This window comes from Gadus chalcogrammus, chromosome 3 (assembly GCF_026213295.1).
Source record: "Gadus chalcogrammus isolate NIFS_2021 chromosome 3, NIFS_Gcha_1.0, whole genome shotgun sequence".
In the NCBI taxonomy this organism is placed as follows: domain Eukaryota; kingdom Metazoa; phylum Chordata; class Actinopteri; order Gadiformes; family Gadidae; genus Gadus; species Gadus chalcogrammus.
Window position 1 is genome coordinate 27,922,586 of NC_079414.1, and position 12,641 is coordinate 27,935,226.

At 50.1% G+C, this 12,641-nt stretch overlaps 1 protein-coding gene across 1 annotated transcript in view; it reads right to left on the reverse strand.

Moving 5' to 3' along the window:
• Positions 1 to 12,586, reverse strand: part of nt5c2b (5'-nucleotidase, cytosolic IIb) — a gene marked incomplete at its 3' end in the record, with an annotated part of 26,604 nt that extends 14,018 nt beyond the window's left edge. Inside the window, exons 1-3 of the mRNA XM_056587135.1 lie at positions 12,414 to 12,586; positions 6,968 to 7,086; positions 3,068 to 3,141 (exon numbers count right to left, since the gene is read on the reverse strand). Coding sequence (XP_056443110.1) covers positions 3,068 to 3,141; positions 6,968 to 7,068 — 175 coding nt within the window. The remainder of the gene's footprint in view (positions 1 to 3,067; positions 3,142 to 6,967; positions 7,087 to 12,413) is intronic.
• Positions 12,587 to 12,641: the final 55 nt, after the last annotated feature.

A 12,641-nucleotide genomic window follows, 5' to 3' on the forward strand; every position in this document is an offset into this window, starting at 1 on the left:
TGTTAGAGGTCAGAGGTCAGTGGGGGGTCAGACGTAGACCACAGAGATCCAGGGTCAGAGGTCAGAGGGCGTGGCCGTGGAGCAGAGGAACAACAGAGGGATGACCCCGCGCTGTGACAGGGCGATGTCAGACGGTATTAATACAGACTGCAGAGGCTGGGGGGGCTCGCGGGACAACATCACCCACACAGACATTCACCCCCAGGGGGGGGGGGGGGGAACATTCACTCCGTTGCTGAACATGTGTAATCTCTGTGTGTGTGTTATTTATAGTTGCATGCGACCAGTGATAAAGATAGATGTGTGTCGGTCCGGGAGGGTATAAGCCTTAAAGCCCGCCACTATTTCTGCCCAAAGCTGGAGCCCCCCCCTCTGAGACCCCCCACCCTCTCTCTGTGAGACCCCCCTAGACCTCCCCCCCTCTCTGAGAACCCCTCTCTCTGTGACCCTCCTCAGTGAGACCCCCCCTCCCTCTCTCTCTGAGACCCCCCTCTCTGGTCCCCATGCCGGCCAGCAGAGGGGCTGGCTCTGAGCCAGGGGCCAGCTGGACCAACCAAAGCTCTCCGTCCTTCCCTCCTCCTCCACCTCCTCCTCCTCCACCTCCTCCTCCTCCACCTCCCCCAACTCCTCCTGCTCCTCCTCCTCCTCCTCCTCCTCCTCCTCCCCCTCCTCCACCTCCTCCTTGCTCTCCCAACTCTTGAGCCTCTACAAAGAAGCCTATTTTGGGAGCCTTTCCCTTTCGGTCCCCGCTCCACCCTGCCTCTCTCTCAGTCTACCGGCTCACTGGAGGAATAAACAACCAAACCTCGACCCTGACCTTCAGTGGCCTCGCCGCAGCCTGGGTTCTGATTGGTGCACAGAGCGAACATTGTTATTAGGATTATGAGGATAAAGATGTAGAAAGGAGAGGATTAACATTCTGTTTGCTCCTGGCGTGTCCTTGATTCTTCTAGATGCACTAAGATCATCTGCTTCCTGGGTGATCCCTTGGTGGCGTCCTTTGAACCGCCGATACGGTTTGATGGACGTTTCTGTTTAATAATCAGGCTGTAGAACTGAAGTCCAAAGAGACACTTCAGCGGCGGCCATCTTGGTTGTTTAAGAAAAGGCCTCAGCTGCTCCCATTGGCCGCTCGTCTGTAAGATGATCGCATTCAACCCGCCCTTATCAGATAAACGGTTGTGATTGGACCGCTTCAACTCTGTCTGTGTAGGAGGTGAGGGGACCCGAGACCAAATTCATCAATCCTGCAAATGCCAGGACATGAGCTGTCAACACACACACACACACATACACACACACACACACACACACACACCCCTCTACACTGTGGGGGGGGGGGGGGATTGGGGATGGGGGGGGTAATCAGAGCCTACTGTCAGCGGGTCGAGGATTCACACCCTGCATGTCCTTCACCCCTTTGGACGCCAGGTAAACAACTCAACCCCAGGCACATAGAGGACGCACCCTACCCAGGAGAGGACCTCCTACTCCTATGCCGTGTTCCAATACCCGTACTGTCCGTACTTACTAGCCAAAATTTGAGTACGCAGTACGTTCCAATTCAGATCCGGCGAAAAGACGTATACTTCAAGGACCCAGATGCCGTACTCAAAACGGACTAATCGTGAAGTGTGGATCGAAGGACACTCCCCGTACTCAACGGCAGCCATCTTAGCTACGTAGCGGAAGAGGCGGAGCCAGGCTGAGCCAAGGTCGGCGCATTTTCCACATAGCCTGCATTAAAAGAGTCATTTTGTAGTTTTTATAGCTTTTTATAGCTGCTAGGCGTAAAGAGTACACCGTTCAAAACGGGATGTTTATTGCGGGGGAGGAGCCACGGCGGCAGTCGTGATCGTAACTTCCGGTTAGTGCACCACGGAGTACTTGATTTGGAACAGCACTCACACCTGAAAAATGAACCTAGTAGACAGTGTGGATAGTATGCTTCCTTTAAGTATACTCATGGAAGTACGGGTATTGGAACACGGCCCTTGACGCACTGCCTGAGGGTGGCCGGGCCGTCGGCCATGGGGTCAGCCCCACCGTGCTATCTGAAGGCCCCCTCCCCGAGGGGCCTGGAGCACGTGGTCCAGACGGCCCCCGGTTCACCTTCCTACCCAACGCACAGTGTGTCCAGGGCGCGCCCCGAGGAGGGGGGCGAGGGGGACTTTGGACCGGTTGGTTCCTGTGATCTCCACGTCATGGTGAGGAGGGGGGCGAGGGGACCTTTGGACGGGTTGGTTCCTGTGATCTCCACGTCATGGTGAGGAGGGGGCTAGGGGGACTTTGGATGGGTTGGTTCCTGTGATCTCTACGTCATGGTGAGGAGGGGGATACGGGACCTTTGGACGGAGTGCGAGACATGTTCCAGAAGAATCTAGCCCAGTAAGATCCAGATAACCACGTGTGTGCCATGAACTGAGTGTGAGGCTGGCTCGGTGCCATGCCGTAATTCCGACGCCTCATTGTTCCGACGTCTCAATGGTCCGAAATATTTCCCCTTAGATCGACATGCCACCATGCCGACGGTTCAATGTTCCGAAAACGGAACCCATTGGTCCGAAGGTCCGTTTGTCCGACTTTTCTAAAAGGAGGCGCATTAGGCCGACGGTTCAATATGCCGAATAGGCCAAGGCGCAATTCCACATGTGTGATTATGAAACCAAAAATAAAAGACGATGTAGGCAGTGCATCGTCTTTTAAGTTCGGTTGCTGTGGGCTTGAACGGTCACAAGAGGTGAATTTATGAAGCGCACGTTATACAAGGACTAATACTTTTCCCGTAAAGAAGTCAAACGGTGAGTGAAAAACAAATACAATTTTTATCTTTAATAGCTTTAGGGCCTATATGTGTTGTTTACTGTGTTTGCAGTGGGCTTTTAGCCTAAACAATTTTGCTGGTATTGATTTAGTCAAACTTATACCTCATACCGTGTACTTAGTCAAGTTTGTGTGTGTGTGTGTGTGTGTGTGTGTGTGTGTGTGTGTGTGTGTGTGTGTGTGTGTGTGTGTGTGTGTGTGTGTGTGTGTGTGTGTGTGTGTGTGTGTGTGTGTGTGTGCTTACCTGCTAGAGTGTAATCCATATCAAAGCCAAAACACTTGATCTTCTCCATGGCGAGACTCCGGTTCACGAACACCCTGCAGGAGCACAGTTAGGGTTTAGGGTCAGGGTCAGGGTCAAGGGTCAGGGTCAGGGTTTAGGGACAGGGTTAGGGGTCAGGGTCAGGGGTCAGGGTCAAAGTTCTTCCTTAGCTTAGTTTAAACATAGGTTATGTTATGTTCCTTTTGCTGAGTCAGCTTTATTGAGATTCAGAATTGAAACGGCAGCAAATGAAAACTGTTAATAAGTAAGTACCCTTTTCTGATTTGTTATATGAAAATGGCAGCAGATAGCCATCCTGTTTGTACCCGAGCCGGTCCACTTTGGGGGATTTGATCCAGACCATACCTGGCTGACACTAATTAAAACAGCCAAGAGGCGACATCAAGGGTCCAGGCCCAGCCTCCCGTATGGGCATCGACCTCATCTCCCTACGAACATTCACATTTACACTCAGGGCGTTTATCAGACACTTGTATCCAAAGAGACTCACAAAAAGTCAGTTTGTCAAAAAAAGAGAAACATCACTATATCTCTGTCGGTACAGTAAGGATGTTCATAGAACCAAGTGCCAAGCACTAACCATCACTAGGTTAACCCATTCCCCGTACACAACAGAGACACACACACACGCACACACAACCGTCAACTGTCCTGTAAAAGCTCTTAAAGTCCTCTAAAAGAAAGCAGACATACCTGGCAGCGAGGCCGTGGTGAATGAGTTCCCATTTGGACTTCAGCCCAGTAGAAAGAGCGCGCATCGTAGGGTTGATTACATCTTAACACACTTTGTGATGATCTTAGTTCAGCTCCAGCGACACACACCTCATCCATGAAGCTAACACAACACTGCGCATCCATTACGCTAACACAACACACACACACACACCGCAGCCTACTTACTATTCAAAACATTTCTCACTTGTTGCAAAAAACGGTCATTCCGCGTCATTCTGTCTTGTCTTTTGTCAGTGGGGGGGGGGGGGCCGGGGGGGTTTTGTGCGATGGTGTTTGCCAGCTCTTCTCAAAGACTTCCAGAACAATCAGAAGCCACATAGAATCAAAACAAGCTACAGCAGTGGACCAGCTTGGCTCACACACTCTAGAGGAGGCTCACACACACAGGTACTCTAGAGGAGGCGCACACACACACAGGTACTCTAGAGGAGGCTCACACACACACAGGTACTCTAGAGGAGGCTCACACACACACAGGTACTCTAGAGGAGGCTCACACACACACAGGTACTCTAGAGGAGGCTCACACACACACAGGTACTTTAGAGGAGGCTCACACACACACAGGTACTCTAGAGGAGGCTCACACACACACAGGTACTCTAGAGGAGGCTCACACACACAGGTACTCTAGAGGAGGCTCACACACACAGGTACTTTAGAGGAGGCTCTCACACACACACAGGTACTCTAGAGGAGGCTCACACACACACACAGGTACTTTAGAGGAGGCTCACACACAGGCTGACCGGCTTATTCTCATGCTCCTAAAGAACCCAGACTACAGACTGCAGGGTGTAAAGACTGTGTTCCTTGAACACCACTACCACCACCACCACCACTAACTTAACCACCACGACCTCCCCCACCTCCTCCACCACCACCATCATTAACTCCACCACCACCACCACCATCACCACACCACCACCACTGTCCGTGGAACAAGGGGTTCACTGGGTTCACTGGGTTCACTGGTTTCAAGGGGCCGGGGTAAAGCTGCTGAATGAGGCCAGCCTGTGTTGACCAAGCGGGCGGGCCGGGCGGGGGGGCGGGGGGGCGTGGGATAAGATAGCGGGGTTGACTTTGCTCCCAGCTGACGCCAGCCCAGCCTCAAATAGCTCCATGGAGACGGGCCGTCCCCTAGCAACGGCCCCCGGCAACAGCTGTGCAGCGCTCTGCCCAGTGGCTCACTGTTACCACGGAAACACTCTGACCTATGGGACGGACAGTGACCTCTAAGGGTGCACTCACACTAGGCCATCTGGCCGTGGCCGTTGGCCGTCGCCACTGTGGCCTGGCCACGGTAGGCTCTTGTACATACGTCATCACGTCGTAACACGTCATCACCGAGCGTCCGCTGCATGGACCATAATAGAGTCTGCCGCCAGTCAGAGTTTTAACAACAACGGACGACAACACAGAGAACACAGTTCACACTTTAGATTCTCCCAAATACATCGGAATTCTTGGGGGTCTTCTCCAACTGTGCCTGAATAGCATCGTCTGCCCAAATGGCTAACAGACACTCGACTTCTCTATGGGACCAACGTGAACCAACAGTTGAACCGCTTGACGCCATGTTTACCGTTTAATGGGAAAGAAGGCTCGTCGCCTTTATTATGTCCGTGGTCGTCGCATGGACTATACGTCATCCAGCTCAGGTTGCGTAGCCGTGTGTGTGCGCGTGTTGGCTCATTACCATCTGTACCGCGGCGGCCCGTACCGTAGCAGCACACCTCTCCCAAGTGGCCAAGTTGGCCCGGCCTGGCCAGACTGGCCACACTCACACTGGCAGATTTGAGCGCGGTTAGGTGTGAAAACGGCCACGGCCAGATGGCCTAGTGTGAGTGCACCCTAACCTCTGACCTCTGGGACGGACAGTGACCTCTAACACTCTGACCTCTGGGACGGACAGTGACCTCTAACACTCTGACCTCTGGGACGGACAGTGACCTCTAACACTCTGACCTCTGGGACGGACAGTGACCTCTAACACTCTGACCTCTGGGACGGACAGTGACCTCTAACACTCTGACCTCTGGGACGGACAGTGACCTCTAACGCTCGGACCTCTGGGACGGACAGTGACCTCTAACACTCTGACCCCACGGCGCCACAGAGAGGCTCCAGACCCCGCGGCCCCGCGGCCCCACGGCCCCACAGAGTTGCTCCAGGCCCCGCGGCCCCGCGGCCCCACGGCCCCACGGCCCCGCGGCCCCACAGAGTTGCTCCAGGCCCCACGGCCCCACGGCGCCACAGAGAGGCTCCAGACCCCGCAGCCCCACGGCCCCACGGCGCCACAGAGAGGCTCCAGACCCCACGGCCCCACGGCCCCGCGGCCCCACAGAGAGGCTCCAGACCCCGCGGCCCCACGGAGGTTAGCAGTCATCTGGACGCATGTCAGTCTCCCTCATAACTCGACCATAACTCGTTAGCTCCTAGCCCTTAGCTCCTAGCCCCTAGCCCATTCCCCCTAGCTCCTAGCCCCTAGCTCCTAGACCCTAGTCCCTAGATTCTAGCCCCTACCCCCTAGCCCCTACCCCCTAGCTCCTAGCCCCTAGCTCCTAGACCCTAGGTCCTAGTCCCTAGATTCTAGCCCCTAACCCCTACCCCCTATCCCCTAGCTCCTAGCTACTAGCCTAAAAGGCTGTCTCAGAGAAGAGAATAAAGTGAGGCAACTGAGGCCCCGCCCTCCATCGTGCTGTTAGCTTACGGTAACTGATAACGGGAGGTAGAGCCAGGCAGAGTTCACTGTTACCCAACCCCCCCCCCCCCCCCCGCCCTGACTCAACCTCCGGTCAGAGTGATGCCATCGGGCCTCTCATCATGACAGCCTTATCTTATCTTATATTATCTGAGTGGGAGGACAAAAGCTTGACAGGAAAGCCAGCTGGTCAACAGCAGTCAGGGTTAGGCGTCTCGCTCAGGGACACCTCCACACTCAGCTAGGAGGAGCCGGGGATCGAACCAGCGACCTTCAGGTCACCAGCCGACCCGCTCTGCCTCCTGAGCCTCATGCCGCCCACACGTCTCCTGACATCTCCTGCTCCATGGAGAGGACCAGCTCAGGGGGGTCACTCTGGGCTCCAGTGCGGACCACCTGGGTGGACTCTACGGGGGCTCTACCTGTGGTAGGGCTCCCTCCGGTACTTCTTCATGGCCAGGCCGTCCATGTTCGCTGGCAAGTCTGCATTCTTCTGCAGCCTGTCGCTCCAGGAGGTGGTCATGGTGGAAACGCGTGGAGCCTGGAGGAGAAGGAGGAGCAGAGTGAGGAGATATCAGCGCTCAGAGGGCGAGGAGAACCAACGCGTAGACCAATCAAACGTCCCCAATGTCAGGGGTCCCGTCTCGTATGGGGAGAGAATCCGATTGGTCTGAATGGAGTCAGGGCTCAGGAGCCACTGGGTCTGTGGGTCAGACCAAACCACTTCCAAAATACTTTTGATGACACATGACACATTTAGGAATCATTTATGACGTGTTGGGATTCAATCGTAGTCAAACATTAAATGATTCCTCCAGAATAAGACTTATTATAAACTATAGTGTGTTTAAGCTGGCTGGCCATACACCAAATGATGCTGCGTGCGTAGTTGACCCTTTAGTGAGCAGCTTATATTATTGAATGGGGCAATTCATTCATACATTTAGTATAATCATATTCATGTTCTCCTCAACTAACCGTTTAGTCAGCTGGCCTTCATGGGGCCTTCCCTGACTTTAACTGAATCATCTAGAACTAAACGACTACAGCGGACTGCTCAGCTCCGGGGCCTCATGTCCCTGGGAGGGACGGGCACTCAGGGTCCCTTGGAGTCAGGTTGGAAGGTGAGTCCTCCTGACTCTCCGGCTGAGCAAGGCACGCCTGCTTCAGATCAGCCCTCAGCCAACAACGCTGGAGCGACTTAACAGAACCGTTTCGTACTATTTCATAACTTTATTAATAGATATGAATCATGTGCTACGAGGGAGCAGCCATGTACCAATGAAAGACTTTTGGCCTATTGTTGCCCTCATCTTTACCTTTAAAAGGGCTACCACTTAATCTATGAAACCTCCAATGAATGTTGAACCTCGTCGATACCTAAAGCACAAACGCAGCAATGTCTGAAATCAGCTTTCCATGTGCTTAACAGGGAGCTTTAGATATTAACCCATCAGGTAACCTCTTCAACAGGGAGCTTTAGATATTAACCCATCAGGTAACCTCTTCAACAGGGAGCTTTAGATATTAACCCATCACTAGGTAACCTCTTCAACAGGGAGCTTTAGATATTAACCCATCACTAGGTAACCTCTTCAACAGGGAGCTTTAGATATTAACCCATCACTAGGTAACCTCTTCAACAGGGAGCTTTAGATATTAACCCATCACTAGGTAACCTCTTCAACAGGGAGCTTTAGGTATATTAACCCATCATTAGGTAACCTCTTCAACAGGGAGCTTTAGATATTAACCCATCACTAGGTAACCTCTTCAACAGGGAGCTTTAGATATTAACCCATCACTAGGTAACCTCTTCAACAGGGAGCTTTAGATATTAACCCATCAGGTAACCTCTTCAACAGGGAGCTTTAGATATTAACCCATCACTAGGTAACCTCTTCAACAGGGAGCTTTAGGTATATTAACCCATCACTAGGTAACCTCTTCAACAGGGAGCTTTAGGTATATTAACCCATCACTAGGTAACCTCTTCAACAGGGAGCTTTAGATATTAACCCATCACTAGGTAACCTCTTCAACAGGGAGCTTTAGATATTAACCCATCACTAGGTAACCTCTTCAACAGGGAGCTTTAGATATTAACCCATCACTAGGTAACCTCTTCAACAGGGAGCTTTAGGTATATTAACCCATCATTAGGTAACCTCTTCAACAGGGAGCTTTAGATATTAACCCATCACTAGGTAACCTCTTCAACAGGGAGCTTTAGATATTAACCCATCAGGTAACCTCTTCAACAGGGAGCTTTAGATATTAACCCATCACTAGGTAACCTCTTCAACAGGGAGCTTTAGATATTAACCCATCACTAGGTAACCTCTTCAACAGGAAGCTTTAGGTATATTAACCCAATCACTAGGTAACCTCTTCAACAGGGAGCTTTAGGTATATTAACCCATCACTAGGTAACCTCTTCAACAGGGAGCTTTAGGTATATTAACCCATCACTAGGTAACCTCTTCAACAGGGAGCTTTAGGATATTAAACCATCACTAGGTAACCTCTTCAACAGGGAGCTTTAGGTATATTAACCCATCACTAGGTAACCTCTTCAACAGGGAGCTTTAGGTATATTAATCCATCACTAGGTAACCTCTTCAACAGGGAGCTTTAGGTATATTAACCCATCATTAGGTAACCTCTTCAACAGGGAGCTTTAGATATTAACCCATCACTAGGTAACCTCTTCAACAGGGAGCTTTAGATATTAACCCATCACTAGGTAACCTCTTCAACAGGGAGCTTTAGATATTAACCCATCAAGGTAACCTCTTCAACAGGGAGCTTTAGATATTAACCCATCACTAGGTAACCTCTTCAACAGGGAGCTTTAGATATTAACCCATCACTAGGTAACCTCTTCAACAGGAAGCTTTAGGTATATTAACCCATCACTAGGTAACCTCTTCAACAGGGAGCTTTAGGTATATTAACCCATCACTAGGTAACCTCTTCAACAGGGAGCTTTAGGTATATTAACCCATCACTAGGTAACCTCTTCAACAGGGAGCTTTAGATATTAACCCATCACTAGGTAACCTCTTCAACAGGGAGCTTTAGGTATATTAACCCATCACTAGGTAACCTCTTCAACAGGGAGCTTTAGGTATATTAACCCATCACTAGGTAACCTCTTCAACAGGGAGCTTTAGGTATATTGACCCATCACTAGGTAACCTCTTCAACAGGGAGCTTTAGGTATATTGACCCATCACTAGGTAACCTCTTCAACAGGGAGCTTTAGGTATATTAACCCATCACTAGGTAACCTCTTCAACAGGGAGCTTTAGGTATATTAACCCATCACTAGGTAACCTCTTCAACATGGAGCTTTAGGTATATTGACCCATCACTAGGTAACCTCTTCAACAGGGAGCTTTAGATATTAACCCATCACTAGGTAACCTCTTCAACAGGGAGCTTTAGGTATATTAACCCATCACTAGGTAACCTCTTCAACAGGGAGCTTTAGGTATATTGACCCATCACTAGGTAACCTCTTCAACAGGGAGCTTTAGGTATATTGACCCATCACTAGGTAACCTCTTCAACAGGGAGCTTTAGGTATATTGACCCATCACTAGGTAACCTCTTCAACAGGGAGCTTTAGGTATATTAACCCATCACTAGGTAACCTCTTCAACAGGGAGCTTTAGGTATATTAACCCATCACTAGGTAACCTCTTCAACAGGGAGCTTTAGGTATATTGACCCATCACTAGGTAACCTCTTCAACAGGGAGCTTTAGGTATATTGACCCATCACTAGGTAACCTCTTCAACAGGGAGCTTTAGGTATATTGACCCATCACTAGGTAACCTCTTCAACAGGGAGCTTTAGGTATATTAACCCATCACTAGGTAACCTCTTCAACAGGGAGCTTTAGGTATATTGACCCATCACTAGGTAACCTCTTCAACAGGGAGCTTTAGGTATATTGACCCATCACTAGGTAACCTCTTCAACAGGGAGCTTTAGGTATATTGACCCATCACTAGGTAACCTCTTCAACAGGGAGCTTTAGGTATATTAACCCATCACTAGGTAGCCTCTTCAACAGGGAGCTTTAGGTATATTGACCCATCACTAGGTAACCTCTTCAACAGGGAGCTTTAGGTATATTGACCCATCACTAGGTAACCTCTTCAACAGGGAGCTTTAGGTATATTGACCCATCACTAGGTAACCTCTTCAACAGGGAGCTTTAGGTATATTGACCCATCACTAGGTAACCTCTTCAACAGGGAGCTTTAGGTATATTGACCCATCACTAGGTAACCTCTTCAACAGGGAGCTTTAGGTATATTGACCCATCACTAGGTAGCCTCTTCAACAGGGAGCTTTAGGTATATTGACCCATCACTAGGTAGCCTCTTCCCTCTCCTACAGCGCTACAGACATGTTGCTTTGTAAACACGATCCATGTCCCAGATGAGGGGGGTGACGTAAGCGGTCAGACACAGGCTAATCAGGCAGCTGCTCTAACAATGTGTTTACTGTTAGGTTTGTGTGTGTGTGTGTGTGTGTGTGTGTGTGTGTGTGTGTGTGTGTGTGTGTGTGTGTGTGTGTGTGTGTGTGTGTGTGTGTGTGTGTGTGTGTGTGTGTGTGAATAAAGAGATCAACTGAGCTGAGTAGATTAATCAAATCCAGAACAAGAAAACGCCAAAAACTAAATACATTTACATATTGATGTTCAAATTCAGGCCGCTTAGCAGATGCTTTTATGCAGAGCGACTCACAATAAGTACATTTGTCAGAAGAAAGAGAAACCACAATATATCTCCCTCATCCTATAGCGGAATAAGGGAACAATGCAATACCATCTGGGTCAAAGGGTCAGGTTATATATGTCGATATTTAGAGTAATATATCGTTGTTTTTTGTTGTTTTTTCTCACCATTAAATAATCGAGGAAAGATATGAGACGTTTTGTTAATCATATGAATTTGTTATTACACATCTAGGAGGACATCTACAACCGTCTGTAAAAAAAACCATAGTTTAAGGTTAAGGTTAAGGTTTAAGTTAGACGGGACTCTCTATCAACAACTAGTGAACCTCTAACACACACTGGTGCAAAGAGCACAGCCTCTTTTATGAGATGCTTAGAGGCTTCACAGACTCAGAGGAGGAAAGCCCCTAACCCTAACCCTCTACAGCCTCAGCCTCAGTGTAAGAGAGGCTTCACAGCCTCAGTCTAAGTTAGGCTGTATATCCTGAGTGTAGGCGAGTCCTCCCGGATTACAGTTGGTAGCGTTATAATACAGGTGTTAGAACACCTGTTTTAACACCTGTGTTATAATAACATAGGTGAGTTCGTCTTGGCGGTGTTGGACACAACGCTAAGACTAGTCTGTCCAGATCTGACGGGTGGAGAACTCCTGGAGAGGAAACCTAGGAACAGAGCGGACAAGACATAACTCGCAGCTAAGCAGCGTCATTCCTCAGTTTGCGGAGGAGAGCCCTAAAGCGCAGACCTCCTAACTTCTATCTCCAGACATCATGCTTGTGTCCAGGCCTCCAGACGCCGGCTAGCCCCCAAAACACACCGTCTCTCACATCGCTTCTCTTTCGTAAACCTCGCTTCATCAAGTACAAGAACCGAAGCATCCCTGGTGTCCGACAAAAGCCCGAGCAGTGTTGGAGATCGGTCACCAGAGATCGTCCCCTCGATAGGCATCTTGGAGAGAGCCCAGTAAACCACGTCCTCCCCTGTCCATCCCCCCTGACGTGGACCGGAGGATAAGCCCAGATATGAACACAGATCATCTCAGACTCATTTTCCGTTCTCCGTTCTCCGGCTCTCTGCAGAACAACAGGAGAGCTCCGGGCTGCAGGACTCACCTCTGGACTCTTCTGTGTCCGCAGCGGGACGTCTGCGCTGCAGCCACACAAAGTAGGGCCGGCGGAGAAGGAGAGGGAAGGCTTCTGCAGAATAAACTACTACTTATAGAGTCGAGGGCTATTGAGATTATGGAGCCTGAGTACAGTTCGCACAGTGATGCTTTTTCTTCTCTCTTGCTTTTCCGATGTTTCGTTGTCAGCCAATGGGCTGGCGCCGTGCTGCATCGG